Raw genomic sequence first — 15,245 nt, forward strand, 5'->3', positions numbered from 1 at the left:
AAGTTGCTAGAAAGAGCAGCACCCAGGACTTGTATGATCAGTGGAGGAAGTGTTACCCTCAGACCAGTAATCTTAGTTTTCTAAATGCAACCAAGGGACAAGTAATAGTATTAATTCTATTACTGCAGAAGGCAGATATGTTTCACTCAAAATTTCATTTCCCTTAACTGCAGAAAGCAATTTATATACCAGTCTACTTTTTGAGGAAACATTTTCTGTTGAGATATGTCAAGTTTACTAAAGCAATATAACTAGCAAAAAATTACCAATTCTACCTTTTGGTAGATATATCTAACATCATTACTGGAATAACCATGAAATATTTATTTTCACAGTGAAAGGATTTAGTTGGATGATGGATTAGGTTTACCTCATCCCTACAAATAAAAAAAATAAAAATAATAAAAAAGCAATCTATTCCTTAGACATGCAAATAGTTTCTATCTGACCAATTTAATCCCAAGGTTTGGACTGACTCAAAAACACACTAGAAACAAAACTTGTCGAAAGTGCTATACATCATATTGACTCCTGGACCTATATGATTGCAAAGCAAAATTCTTAACCATGCACATTTCTGATGGCACTCATTATCATATGAAAGGATTGGGTTTAGTAAGACTGGCAACAGTTTATACAACTTCGATGAACCAACAAGGTAACCACTATATAATCTGCTAGATGTAACAGTTATATGTTTTTTCTTCTAAAGCAGTGGATCCCAACCATTTTTGTACCATGGACAGTTTTCATGCAAGACAATTTTTCCATGGATTGGGGCATCGTGCACATAACAAAACAAAAATAAAGTGCATAATATATAATTTAATTATTACATATATAATACACATATAATGCAAAAACACCTTGCAGACTGTGACAATTGATAATACAGAAATAAAATTTAAATATATATTCTTTCTGTGTGACTTGATACCAAATGATCCCAGATTCAGTGGTTGGGGCCCCCCACCCTATAGACTTTTGTTTATTTTAGAAATGAAAACAACTTCTCAAATAAAATCTAAATCATTGTACTCACCTAGTAAATCCTTCAAGACCCATCTCTGTTCTTTGGTTTTGATTAATCATGGAATTATCTATGTCACACAAGCATTGGTAAATGGATGAAGACAGAGCAACGCTGAGGTTGCGCATCATCCACACGATATTAGTTTGGCAATTGAGGCTGGGTGGCATAGAAAACTCTACGATTGAGTGCAACAAATCCTGAGTTAGGTTTTGCAAATATTGGATTGGATCAGCAATGACTGTCTTTGAACTGGCAATACTGGCAGAAAGTAGAGGTAGCGTTGTCGGGAATGGCAACGGTGAGAGCAGCTGTTGCTGGGTGCGTTCCTGTTGCAGTTCTTGCAGCAGAAGAAGCAACTCCATCTGAACTGATGCTAAACCGCCAGTTCCAGAACCTTGTAGAATGCAGTAGCTAAGAAGAGTGCGTAAAAGTTGTTGATTGACCTTCAGCCACTGTTTCCGACGAGCAGCCCTTGATAGTTTTGCTTCGAAATTCATCTTTTCTGCATGGATGATTTGGTGCAAAGATGGACGAGAGTCTCTCCTAATACTGCCAATTGCTTCCTCGCCAATGTTGTTTGAATCCTGACTAATGTCAAGATCACCTGTAGAAAGAGAAGTCACAGAACACAATCAGTAGCAGACTTTATAATAGATATCAGGTTTCACAAAACAAATTCTATACTAATTAAAGCAACAATATTGCTTTGGAACACTTCACTTTGAAATTATTATGTACTAAAATTATGTGTACTATTTTTATGAAAATGTGTATAATTCATCGAACAGTAAATCTAAATTTTTTTTCAGCTTTAGTTAAGACACAATAGTCTGGGTAAAATTTAATGATAAACTAAAGTATAATGTAAGGGAAGACCAAAGAGGGTAAAATAAGATCATCGTACTTACCATCCATCAAATATTGGGAGTTCGACTTGCCTCCACCATAGCTGCATAACACTCGCAGACATTCCACCTCCTTCTCCAACCAAATATACAACTGGTAGCGCATTTGGCCACCATCGACCTCAAAGCCAGTTGCTAACGTCCGTAATTCCTCCATCATCACCTTCAGGCAGGCAATGAACTTATACTGCTGTGCCATTATGTCGACTTCAGTGACTTTCTTATCATAAGACAAATCATCATCAGCTTCTTTGACCGGCACAGAGTTTTTGCGGCTGCTGCCTTTTGTGGCACAATCGGATTCATTGTCTGACCTCTCTGAATTCTCATCAAGAATGAGGTCAAGTTTCTCATCAAAGTCGGTGTTTAATGAAGTGATTGGCATGCCCCAGTCGAAGTCAACAGATCGCTGATGTGACAAGGTTTGGACTGGTTCACTCCAATCATAGCTTTCGGCGGAATCTTGGAACTGTGTTGGTTGACTTAGATCTGCTGGTGCCACAGCTGTTTTCAAAGATGACCTGCGGTCAAATATTTCGGAAATTTGGTACTGAACTGGAGTTTCGATTTCAATAACTTCTTCATAGTCTACAAGTGGAGGTAGTTTAGAGAGAACCTCAAGCGCCAGAAGTGGGCAACCGTTTTTGAAATGCGCATGAGCTGTTGTGAAAAACAGTCTGCGTTCCACAGGAGTGATGCAATCATCAATGGTGGCATTCTTGTCACGAATACCAATGTGAGTGCTTTGAGAAACAAGTGGCATTTCGGCAGCTTTGGAAACTTTATTTTGTCGAATGATGAGTGGGTGGGCTCGGAGATAATTGTAGAAGTTAAATACACTGGGGCTGGAGAAATATTTCTCTCCGTCATCCTGCTCTTCAAGCATATGTCCAGCTCCGACCCCAGTTTGGAGAAGGGTCTGCAGGGCACCTTCGTGGTCTTTCAACATCCATAATACAATGCTGCGAAGGAACGGATCAGGGTGGGCTTTGCTAGGAAGGTAATTTTGACCATTTTCATTACAGCCAAGTATTTTGGTATATAAAATCTTTTTCGCACTTTCTGGTAGCCCATCAGCACCGTCATATAAGCGGCAAATAACTAATGCAAGCTGGATATCTTTCAAACGATCCAGACACACCTTTGAAATGAAATAGACAAAAAACAGAAATGTAAGCACTGCAGTATCATTGAAATATATTAACAGAGATTTAACAAACTCTAATTTTCTATATTATAAAAAAAAATAGGCATGGAAAAAGAAGAAAAAAATCTGAAAAATTTAAGAAATTAGTTTCAGGTGTGGCTGTGTGGCAAGAAGCTTGCTTCCCAACCACATGGTTCCAGATTCAGTCCTACTGCATGGCACCTTGTCTTCTGCTATAGCCTTGGGTCAACCAAAGCTTTGTGAGTAGATTTGGTAGACAGAAATTGAAAAAAGCCTGTCATATATGTGTGTGTGTTTGCATGTGTGTGTGTGTATCTTTCTCTGTGTTTGTGCCCCCACCACTTGACAACCAGTGTTGGTGTGTTTGCATCCCTGTAACTTAGCAGGTTGGCAAAAGAGATTGATAGAATAAGTACCAGGCTTAAAAGAAAAGTACTGGGCTTGATTCATTCAACTAAAAATTGAAGGTGGTGCCCCAGCATGGCTGCAGTCTAATGACTGAAGGAAGTAAAAGATAAAAGATAAAATGTCCTAAAAATCTAAAATAACAAAACTATCTGATAAAAACTAAATTTCCCCAAGTAAATCCTATAACAGACTGAACTGCAGAGTCATGGACATGTCACTACCTGAAGATTATGTCAACATTTATTAGCTCCAGGTAAACCCTGACCAGACAAACTTCTTAAGCCCTGAGCCCTATTTTTACCAAATTATTAGATTATTTCAAAATTCTTTAAAAAATTATGATTAATGTATTTGACAGCATAAAAAATACATGGACATATTAAATGCATCTCAATTTCAGCAGCCACATATTCAAGAGAAAAAGCTTGCAGTACATTTAAGCATATATAATATAGATCCAACTTTGTATATTGGAACCAAAGGTGAATTTTCCAGACATTTTTTTTGGAATAAAAGTATGTCTTTATGCACACAAACATGGTATGTAGATTGGATGAAGTTTAGAACAGAACCATAAGAGGGTCTAATTATTACCAACCTCAACTGCATCAGACAATGAGTTCCCAAGGAGGAAGAAAGCGGCTGCATGAAGAAATCGCTGACGGCCGAGGAGTGCAAATGCATTCTTTAAAGCAGCTTTCCGCCAACGTTCTTCGTTGAAGTTGTTGTGGAAAAATTCACTCATCTTTTTGTCATTTACTGATCTGTAGCAGTAACAACAATAACAACAACAGTGTTAAAAAAGGCATCACAGATTCAAGAAATTATAATAGTGTTAATGAAAATTTATTAAACGAAGTGAGCATCAAAAACAACATAGGCCATGTTGCTGACATGGATATACCATTAAGACAAAACAAACAAAACAAAAAACGAGAAAGAAGAAAACTCTTTACCTGAACAAACCCCACAAAATGCCTTTTTTCTTCATTGCAAGATAAAATATTGCAGAATCCATTGGATCTTTGTTGGCTTGGAATGCAGCTTTTGCTACCTAACATTGGAGAGAATAAAATAAAAATGGTAAAATAATAAGAGTTAATTTCAAAAGAAAAAAAATATATACTAGGTATGTAACAGAAGAGCCATTCTAACCATTTGATAACATACAAAACTGTTAAAATTCCTTTAAATTTTAAATCTATTTCATGAGGTACCAAAGCTGTCAAATTCACTTTGAAGTTTGAGTACATATCATGTGTGTCAAAAATTAACAGCTTTGTGTGTTATTAAATGGTTGGAATGGCTCCTCCAGGATATAATAGTTTCAGTTTTGAGAGACTGTCTCAGATCAAGTGATTTGTGAGATAAGCACAACTCCAAAACAATAATAATAATAATTCTTTCTACTATAGGCACAAGACAGGAAATGTTGATAGAAAGAGGGGAGTTAGTCAATTACATCTATCCCAATGTTTAACAACAAAGAGGGATACGGAAGATAATGTACTCCTAGATATATTGTATAAAAAAAAAATGAAGATATGTTGGGGATAGTTGGAATGTCTTTGACCATAAGCCAAGTCCATCAGGAAGTGACCTAGGGTTAAACAATTATAACAAGAAGGATCAAAGTTGATTTTCTTCAAGCAGTACATCTGACCTTCATCAACTGGCTTGGGGATAAACAACAGAGAAAGACACAGTAAATAATGTATTCCTAGATATACTATAAAAAAAAAAAAAAAAAAAAAAAAAGATATGTAAGTGACAGTTGGAAAGCTTTTGACCATAACCAGTTCCATCAGGGCTGGCCTAGACCTGAAGAAGAAGAACAGCAGGAAGAGGAAGAAAACGAAGAAGAACAACAACAATAACAAGATGAAGAAGAACAAAAAGAAGGAGAATGAGGAGGATTAAAGACGTGTTCTTCAAGAAGTCTGCCTTACCTTCTCAATGGTTTTCCGTAGCTGGTTAATATTTGTGATCCACCAACCAGCACCATATTGCTTCAAGTCACTCCAAGTAGGTTCACCTTTTTTCATACTAGGGATACATGCAAGCAGCTCCTGAAGCATAGCAACAACAACAATAAGTGAATAAGTGAACCCTTAACAGAAAGGATGTGTGCTTCGATTAAAAGGAAGAATAATTGTAAAAGGTAATTTTTTCCTCTTCTCTGCACCACGAATTGTCTTTTATCTTGATTTTTTTCTTTTATTTGTTTCAGTCATTGGACTGCAGCCATATTGTGGAGTTTTAGTTGAGCATATCTCAAACCTTTGTGGGTACGATTTTTGGTTTTTGAAGCCTGGACTTATTCTGACATTCTCTTTTGCCAAACTGCTAAGTTATGGGGACGTAAACAAACCAACACCAGCTGTCAAGCAGTGGGTGGAGATGACAAACACAGACACAAATACACATACACACACACGACAGATATGTTTCAGTTTCTGCCCACCAAATCCATTCACAAGGCTTTGGTCAGCCTGAAACTATAGTCAAAGACAAAGAAGGTGCCATGCAGTAGGACTGAACTTGGAACCATATGGTTGGGAGGCAAGCTTCTCACCACACATTGTCTTTTTTGAATAACAGTGATGTTAATTATAGACTACCAAAAGGACAATCACCGAGCCATTATATTTGCAATGGTAGGATTAACAAGGGCGTGAATGAAGATGAACAGAACTAAACACCAAGAAGTGTTTAACTCAAAATGCCATTGCTTCTACTGTTTTTTTTTTTCATTCTACCACATTCTCAAAAATAAAGCAACATTTTTTACTGGAATGTAAAATCAGAAAAGAAAATTCGCATGAAGAATTAGATTCTAATAAAACAGAACAGTTTTAGTTAGACTTCCTTCAATGCTGAATAGTTTTGGGATGTGAAACAGGAAATCCAAGATGATTTGAGCAGCAAACTCAAGATAAATTGAGTAGAAAACTTAGGATGAGTTGCACTGGAAACTCAAGAGGACTTGAGCAGGAAAGCTCACAATGATAGTCCAGGAAACTCAAGAACACTTGAGCAGAAACCAAATGGTCTTGAGCAGAAAACACAAGAGGACTTGATGTGAAAAGTCCCAACAAAGACAAGGAATAACTACATGCATTAACTACCTCTGTAGCTTCAGAATGGAAGGCCCAAACAATGTAGTGGGAACGCAGTCCTTCTTTTTGTAGCTGTCTTCTCTGGTGGGGTGGCAGTGTCCTTGCCAGGTAAGAATGAAACCGCATTGCCAGTAAAAATTTGATTCCACACTCATCCATAGATTCTGGAAAATAAGTTTAAACAGTTGCTGAAATTGGTAGAAAACAAACAAACACAAATTTTATTTAACAATTTGTTTAAATAATTTAGTCGAAGAGGGCTGATCTGACATCTCCAGGCGCTTAACAACTTTGGTGGAAAGAAGGGCATAAAATTTAGATTTGAATGTTACCAAAGGACAAAGTCATTACATAAGTTTATTTTTGTATTTTCTTGCTTTGGCTTTTAATCCTGTTCTTTAACAAGTTTGAAGTTTTTGGTGCAAACTGAATAGGTAATACATTGTGTTTGAAAAGCATACAAAAAAAAAAAAAAAAGCAAGTTGTTCACAGCTGGAAAGTCTTTGATCATAGATCTGCCTAATAAGGAGAGTGAGTGACCTAGGGCTAAACTACAATAACCCATATCAGAACAATGTAGTGATATATATATATATATATATATATATATATATATATATATATATATATATATATATATATATATATAAAGACCAACAGATGGATGATGGTTCAGTTACTACAACTGTTTCCAACAAGTTTTTTTTATTGATGAATAGAGATATTACATCATGCGAAAAAAAAAAAAAACTATTTTCATCAGGTGAATATACATAAATTACACATTTAAAAGAACATTCCCAAAATCACCAGTTTGTGTCATTTCCTGATTCCCTAGAATCAACTGTTGATTGATATTCTTCATAGAGAAACAGGTTTTTCTCAAACAGACTCACAGAACCTGAAACATTTTTATTATTACTATTATGGAAATGTGCTGTGCGTGAGAAGACCCGGCAAGCCAAGTAAGATCGTTGCCAGTGCCCCTGGACTGGCTCTTGTGCGGGTGGCACATGAGATGCACCATTTTGAGCGTGGCCATTGCCAGTACCGCCTGACTGGCTCCCGTAGGATTTTCGAGCAAGATCGTTGCCAGTGCCCCTGGACTGGCTTGTGCGGGTGGCACATAAAAGACACCATTTCGAGCGTGGCCGTTTTCGTGCGGGTGGCACGTAAAAGCACCCACTACACTCTCTGAGTGGTTGGCGTTAGGAAGGGCATCCAGCTGTAGAAACTCTGCCAAATTAGATTGGAGCCTGGTGTTGCCATCCGGTTTCACCAGTCCTCAGTCAAATCGTCCAACCCATGCTAGCATGGAAAGCGGACGTTAAATAATGATGATGATGATTATTATTATTAAGGTGGTGAGCTGGCAGAATCATTAGCACACTGGTGGAAATGCTTAACAGTATTTCGCCAGTCGCTATGTTCTGAGTTCAAATTTTGCCAAGGTCCACTTTGCCTTTCATCCTTTCAGGGTTGATAGATTAAGTACCAGTAAAACACTGGGGTCAATGTAATCGACTAGTTCCCTCCCACCAAATTTCAGGCCTTGTGCCATTAGTAGAAACGATTATTACCATTATTATTATTATTATTATTATTATTATTATTAAATAGTGTCAATGTTGGCGGGGGCAGGTTGTAGATAAGATTGAGAGTGATACCCTACCTGTATTGGTTGGAGTTATATCGGTATCTGTATGTTGGTTGTCTGCAAATTATATATATATATATATATATATATATATACAGATACATAATTACATATACATATAACAACAACGATAATTATACATTATATGATAACTAACATACGTACATGTGGCAATATGCAATACTTTATATGACACCAAATACATATGTTTATGTACACACATATATGAAGTGAAATGGTTAACGTTTTCAATTATAAATATTAAATATAATTAGATACATAAGAAACACATTTCCTGTCACAAACACAGACACAAAATTTTTGAGTGTGTATATACACACACACACATACACACACACCATAGAGACGAAAGCCACAGTAGAGTTTGTACAAAGAATGTAGAGGAACAGAACCAAAATGCTGAGAAGTATTTAGTCTGGTGCTGTATTGCTTATCTTATTCCACTGTTTTACAAACACAAGTTACTCAATCTGAACAAAAAGAAAAAAAAAAAAACTGGCTACAACACCAACAAGTCTGAAAACCTACAAGTCTAAACATTAAACAGTGTGAACACTAAACCATTCTGAATGCTAAGAGTCTAAACACTAACAAGTCTGAATACTCAGGAAGTTACTTAATTTTCAAAAAATACTAACAATGAGAGAAAGGTTAACAGGACATACCTGATGACATTGCATTGTAAGTGCTGGTATCTGTACTGGTCGTTGATATGGTGTCTGCCAAAGCCAGGAGGTACATTTGGTCAAGGTTCGTGAGCCCCGGTAGAAGCATGTGGGTGAGGTGTTTACCAAGAGACTGACATTGCGTTGGGCCAAATACGTTGAGCATCTGATGGGGTGTTGGTGCTGACATAGACATAAAACGGGCCCTGTTGCTGTTGGACCTTTGTCTAGATGTGATGCCATCATCAGAGGTGTTAGAAAAGACATCTGTGTCAGAATCGGAATCGTCTAAATTGTTTTCAAAGAGATCTGTGTAGTCTTGTGAAGCTGGTTTGCCGGTGCCAGTACCGGCACCAACAATGTCTGCATCGATAGCAGAATCATTGTCAGCGGCAAGGAGAGCATAAATTGGTAAAGGTGGAATCGAGGTGATTTCAATGTAGTCAAGTGTTGCTTCTTCACAAATGCCAGCTGCTTCGTTTGGAGTGCTGGCACCAATTGATTTTGCCCTTTGACGATGCATAGAATGCATTTTGTTTTCTGAAGCGTCTATTTCATCACTATACGTTGTTTGATAGACTTCGCTAACAGCAATGCACCGGACCAGGTGTGAGAGGATGGCCCGCACCCGTTTGATGCGTCCAAAGTTTAAGAGTTCAATCAACTGCTTCGGGTGGTACTGTGCTAGTACAGGGTTGGCCTGGCGTGCAGCTTCAAATAAACCAAGATCAGTGATTAAAGTTAAACTAGCAGTGCTTTCACTCTTAGTCAAACTAGCTCTCTTACTCAGCTCTTTCTTCTTGGGGTGGACAGGGGTAAGTGGTGCACCTGGAAGTTGCTTGAAACTGGATATGGATAAAGATGACTTGAAATTCTGCATGGACTTGCTAGCAGTGAGCATAGAGGAACTCGGGATGGCAGATAGACTGAAATCTGACAAACTTCGTTTGTCACAATCTGGCTCATCATAATTACCAAAGCTTTGGTTGTCAAAGCAAGCAGCAGAACCTCGCCACTGGGAGTAGACATGGACCTCATTATCCATAGCCACAACAAGAATACCTGATCGAACCCAGGACATATGCATGGGAAGGGGAGGTAAGCAATCTGCTGTGGTGAGTTCAATACATCGGAGTTTCATCCAACGAATTTCTTCTTCGTAGTTGTCCACGACAATGCTTTTAGATTTGTGAATTCGTTTTGCATGATTGGTTTGCCGTTTGCGGGTGTTTGCAGGTTTGCCCATTGAGATCTGGGCAATTTCTTCAGATACCTGGGCATACATGAGAATCTTTGAGCCAACACCGACAGTCAAGATGTGGGATCCGTCTTCAGTAGAGACCCAGTCTAGTTGTACTAAATGTTTCTGTACCAATATGCCAGTTTTGTTTCCATACTCAGCAATAGACTTACGTACGCTGTGGATAGTCGAGAGACTAGGAACAGATTTAGTGCGAGACATGTTGGCTAAAGAACTGGACGGGGAGATAGAACTCTCTTCTCCAATGCGAAACACTGGAATGCTAATATTTTCAGGACTCATTATCAAGTGTAAATCTATTTCTGCCTTTGGATCAGGAATGCTTATGTTGTTTAATTCTATAGTGTCTTCAAGAGACCATTCTGACCCACCTGCAAATAAAACAAAGACAAAGGAAGTTTTGAAAAAGAAAAAAAAAAGAACAAATTTTGATGCCTCTTAAAATACAAAAAGAAAAAAAAAACATTTTCCAAATAAAATACAGATTTTATGCTAATATATTTGCTTACAATAATTTGCTTGAAATTATTTACAGAAAAGTGAAGTGTAACTCTTGTGTTACCATATTTCTGTTGAAATACATTAACTGTTTCAACTAATTTTGAAAATAATGAAGCATTTAGCAAAATAACTTCGTCATTATTAATTTGATATTTGGATCATAAATTAGCATGAAATTTTGATGGAAGGTTTTAATTCACATCACAGGTAATTTGTGTCATAGAAATAGGCTTCACATCACAGGTTTACATCATATAATTTGTATCATATAAATGGGGATGGTCTCAGGCTGGTTGGTAAGACAAAAAAAGACTTGGGTTTATTGTGATTATAAATCTTATCTTGAAATTCAATTCAAGTTCATGGATTTAAAATTGAAGACCTGAAATAAAACTGAGCAAAATTTTATAATTTATGTAACACAACACAGGACAGAATCTTTGAATTCACTCATGCCACATTCCTGGAAATATTTATTTCTTGCAGACTTACTTTTAAGCTACAGCTAAGTTTTGTAGTAGAGATTTTACTTCTGCAAGTCATGGACATGACTGCATGGTAAAAAGTTTGCTTCCTGACCACATGGTTTTAGGTTCAGTCCCACTGCATGGCACTTTGATATCTCTTAATGATATGCCCCACACAGTTAAGGAATAGTGTCTTATGATTACTTGGTGACCTCACCAACACTGGTGCTATGAAAAAAAGCACCTGGTACACTCTGTGAAGTGGTTGGCATTAGGAAGGGCCTCCAGTTGTGGAAACCATACCAAAGAAGACACTGAAGCTCAACACAGCCCTCTGGTTCATCAGTTTATGTCGAACCATACAACCCATGCCAGTATGGAAAAAAGGATGTTTAATGATAATGATGGGAGGGGCACAGGTAGAATACCTTCAATCATCGGTCTACCCAACAGAAGATGACATGAGGCTAAACAACAGCAAACAGTTGAAACAGTGTTAGGGTAGAGATGATACAATTACATGGGTAAACTAGTGAGACAAGACGAAAATAAAATTTACCTGTTGATTCACATTCATATATTGCTACACATAAGTTGACAAACACATTGTTAGGTTGGTCTAATGTGGTGCGTATTCCACCAAAGCGATATGCCACAGCCAATCTCCCACTGTAAGCACAACAGACGGTGATGGGTTTCCCTGAATGAACAAGAACAACAACAATAATAATAATAGTAATAATAATGACAACGCTTTGTAATAATAATGATAATGGCATCAAATTTTGGCACAAGGTCAGCAATTTTAGGGGCCGGAGTCAAGCTGATTACATCAACTCCTGTACTCGACTGGTACTTTATTTTAGTGTCCCCAAAAGGATGAAAGGCAAAGTTGACCACAGTGGGATTTGAACTCAGAATGTAAACAGCCAGAAGGAATGCTGCAAAACATCTTGTGCAGCATGCTAACAATTCTGCTAGTTTACTGCCTTATTATCTATGATTCATGCCATACAAAATGCTTAAGGGCATTTCATTCATCTTCTAAGTTCAAATTCTGCTGAGGATGACATTGCCTTTTATCTTTACGGGGTCAATAAAATGAGTAGCAGTTGAACTCTGGGATCAATGTAATTGACTGTCCCCTTCTAAAATTGCTGGCCTTGTGCCAAAATTCAAATTGGCAGGATCATAAGCATGCTGGGCAAAATGCTTAGTGGTATTTTGTCTGTCTTTATGTTGAATTCAAATTCCACCAAGGTTGACTTTGCTTTTCATCCTTTCGAGGTTGATAAAATAAGTACCAGTTGGGCACAGGGGTTTACATAAATCAACTTACCCCTTCCCTTGAAGTTGCTGGCCTTGTGCCAAAATTTGAAATCATTGTTATTTTTATTATTGATGGTGGTGATGATAATAATTTTGAAGGGTGGGGAAGTTGATTACACTGACCCAGTGCTCAAGTGGTACTTATTTTTTTGACCCTAAAAGGATGAAAAGCACAGTCTACCTTGGCAGCATTTGAACTCAGAATGGAAAACCAGAAGAAATGCTGCTAAGCATTTTGTCTGATGAATAAAACCAAAAATAATAAAAAAGAAAGAGTTTAGCAAAACCAGTCAATGGTACTGCTTATTTCTTTATTTTACATTGATCTAAATATAAGGAGGTGAAGTAAAATAATTAAAATAATATATATCTCACCTGGGATTGATATAGAACTTGATTTTTTCATCCGATTATTCATGAACCACTGTTGCCACTGGTATCGTGAATTGAGGGCAACAGACTTGACATGTGTCTTATAGGTAGGTTTATTGAAGCCTCGTCTGTCGTCGATGGCCATCTCAAAGCTGGTGATGCTGGTAGTCAGATAGTCGTCGAGGGGGTCGATGCCGCCTACAGAGATGTATGGCTCCACCGATTCCATTTCACAGCGCCAAAAATATACAGATTTGTTGGAACAGGCCGTTACAATGAGGTAAGGGGCCAAACATGCAGGGTAGATTGATGCAGAGCTTAGATGGCCAGCTGCAGTTGTTGCACAGATCACCTCGACATTGCTGGGTAGCGGGAGTTGTTGAGTACACACCTAAAGAGAGGCAAGAAAAGTAAAGTACAAAATCAACAACAAAAACAGCAGCCATTTTATTTCAGATCTAGACATCATCATCATTTAATGTCCATCTTCCATGCTGGCACAGGTTGGATGGCTCAACATCCAATCACAAAGATAGAAATGAGGTCAATAACGATTGAGTACTGAAGTACCTTAGCTGTGGAATAAGATATTTTCACACTGACAAGTGACTTGCTGAATGGTTCGCCAGTAGAATCTTCCTCTTCTTCTTCTTCATTGGAGTCGACATCAAAGGAATTGACACAACTTTGTTCTCTGTGCTGTTGTTCCATGTGGCTGGGAGTCTCTGTTGGGTAAAGGTTACAACCATTGATAAATTGTAAGACAGCACAGTCTCATTCGTTGGTTTAACCATTTCATGACCATATATTTCTAATCAAATGTATTGTCTGTTTCAATTAATTTTGAATAATCTTTATTTGTTTTAGTCTTTAGTTAAACAAATCGACCCCAATACTTATCTTTAAGCTTAGCCCTCATTCTATTGATCTCTTTCACCGAACCACTTAGTGATGGGAGAATAAACAAACCAACACTTGTTGTCAAGTGGTGACAAACACAAAGACCTATAAATCAAAGAACGTAAGGAATGGAAAAGGTAAAGACTACATATGTTTCGTAGCTAAATTTAATGTATTACATAACTTGTGAATTCACTCTCCTCTACGTGATGAAGGTAAGTTGGGTAATACTTACTGCTTTCATTTGCCGAGTGAGATGCAATGGTGATCTTCCACATGTGTAGCACTGATCCACCATGTTTAGACTTTTCCAAAAGAACCAAGTAGAAATGCTCTTCAAATGAAGCCAAGTTCCTAAGATCTACAAAAGCTTCCAAGTTTTCCATTGTGGAATCAATAGGAACTTTGCCAGTGAGCAACTGTTCTTGAAAGACATGCAGTAGTTGAGTCTCCTGCCAGTCCTGAAGAACAAAATAGAGAAAAAAAGATTAAGGTTGTTCAATTAAAACATTAATGTGATTAGTGTAATAATTGAAAAACAATACATAAAGTAGGCAACCCACATTACTTCTGTAATAATAATAAATCTAGCAGGCATATCAGTCAGATAAATAGATAAAAACAGAGAGAGAGGACATACCCAGCATCATCTCATGGCTTACCTGTTTAGCATCGACAATACTTTCAAGCTGTATGATACAGCCAGGGTGGGCAGTGGACTGTAGACTGACTATATTGAAAATATCATTCACTGATGTCTGTGTTGTTTCTTCTTCCTCTTCTACATGGGTATCCATACTGCTGGACTGACTCTCCAGCCACTGCAAAAACAAAGATAATCCTTTATCAGCATCAATGAAGAACTGGTATTGTTCAAGTAAAATAATTCCACTGAGTCATGGAAACTCTCTTCTCACCCCCACTGTCAGAAACAAAGTGACCCAATACTTGGCCAGCTGGAAATATGGCTCATGTGGTTCCTCAACACACAAAGTCTACTAATGCTTTAACACAAAAAAGGACAAAATCATTTTTTAACAAAAAGGAATAATAATGATATTGTTTAAATTTTTGTTAAAAATACAGTAATACCTCACCTTATGAGGACCCACTTTATGAGACCCCCAAGTTTACAAGTTAATTCTATAATAAATATAAAAAGGTTAAACAGCCATTTTGTGTGTGTGGCAACATTGCAACATGTGGCGACACTGGTTCCGACACACCTACACAGCGCAATATAATGCCAGAGTAAAATGACAGCATAAAATTGATTCTAAGGAAACAACTCTAAAGAAATCTACAAGTCCATCTATGAGTGCTTGTGAATCAACAATCACGCCTGCAAGTGATGGTGTGCTCAAGTCTAGTGCAAGTGAAAGTGATTCAGAAAACAATAATAAGAATAATATTTTTTATTATGAATGAGCTTGACTTTT

At 37.5% G+C, this 15,245-nt stretch overlaps 1 protein-coding gene across 3 annotated transcripts in view; it reads right to left on the minus strand.

The window, feature by feature from the left end:
- The window catches only part of LOC106878469 (dmX-like protein 2), a 109,301-nt gene that overhangs the window by 33,958 nt on the left and 60,098 nt on the right, over positions 1–15,245 (minus strand). For all 3 annotated transcript variants that reach the window (XM_089364426.1, XM_089364427.1, XM_089364425.1), the window contains exons 16-28: positions 14,469–14,627; positions 14,042–14,267; positions 13,477–13,631; positions 12,910–13,297; positions 11,765–11,905; positions 8,977–10,608; positions 8,306–8,347; positions 6,643–6,797; positions 5,464–5,583; positions 4,471–4,568; positions 4,113–4,278; positions 1,942–3,079; positions 1,043–1,637 (exon numbers count right to left, since the gene is read on the minus strand). In XM_089364426.1, coding sequence (XP_089220552.1) covers positions 1,043–1,637; positions 1,942–3,079; positions 4,113–4,278; positions 4,471–4,568; positions 5,464–5,583; positions 6,643–6,797; positions 8,306–8,347; positions 8,977–10,608; positions 11,765–11,905; positions 12,910–13,297; positions 13,477–13,631; positions 14,042–14,267; positions 14,469–14,627 — 5,015 coding nt within the window. The remainder of the gene's footprint in view (positions 1–1,042; positions 1,638–1,941; positions 3,080–4,112; positions 4,279–4,470; positions 4,569–5,463; positions 5,584–6,642; positions 6,798–8,305; positions 8,348–8,976; positions 10,609–11,764; positions 11,906–12,909; positions 13,298–13,476; positions 13,632–14,041; positions 14,268–14,468; positions 14,628–15,245) is intronic.

This window comes from Octopus bimaculoides, chromosome 16, assembly GCF_046866305.1.
Source record: "Octopus bimaculoides isolate indiv1 chromosome 16, ASM4686630v1, whole genome shotgun sequence".
NCBI lineage: Eukaryota > Metazoa > Mollusca > Cephalopoda > Octopoda > Octopodidae > Octopus > Octopus bimaculoides.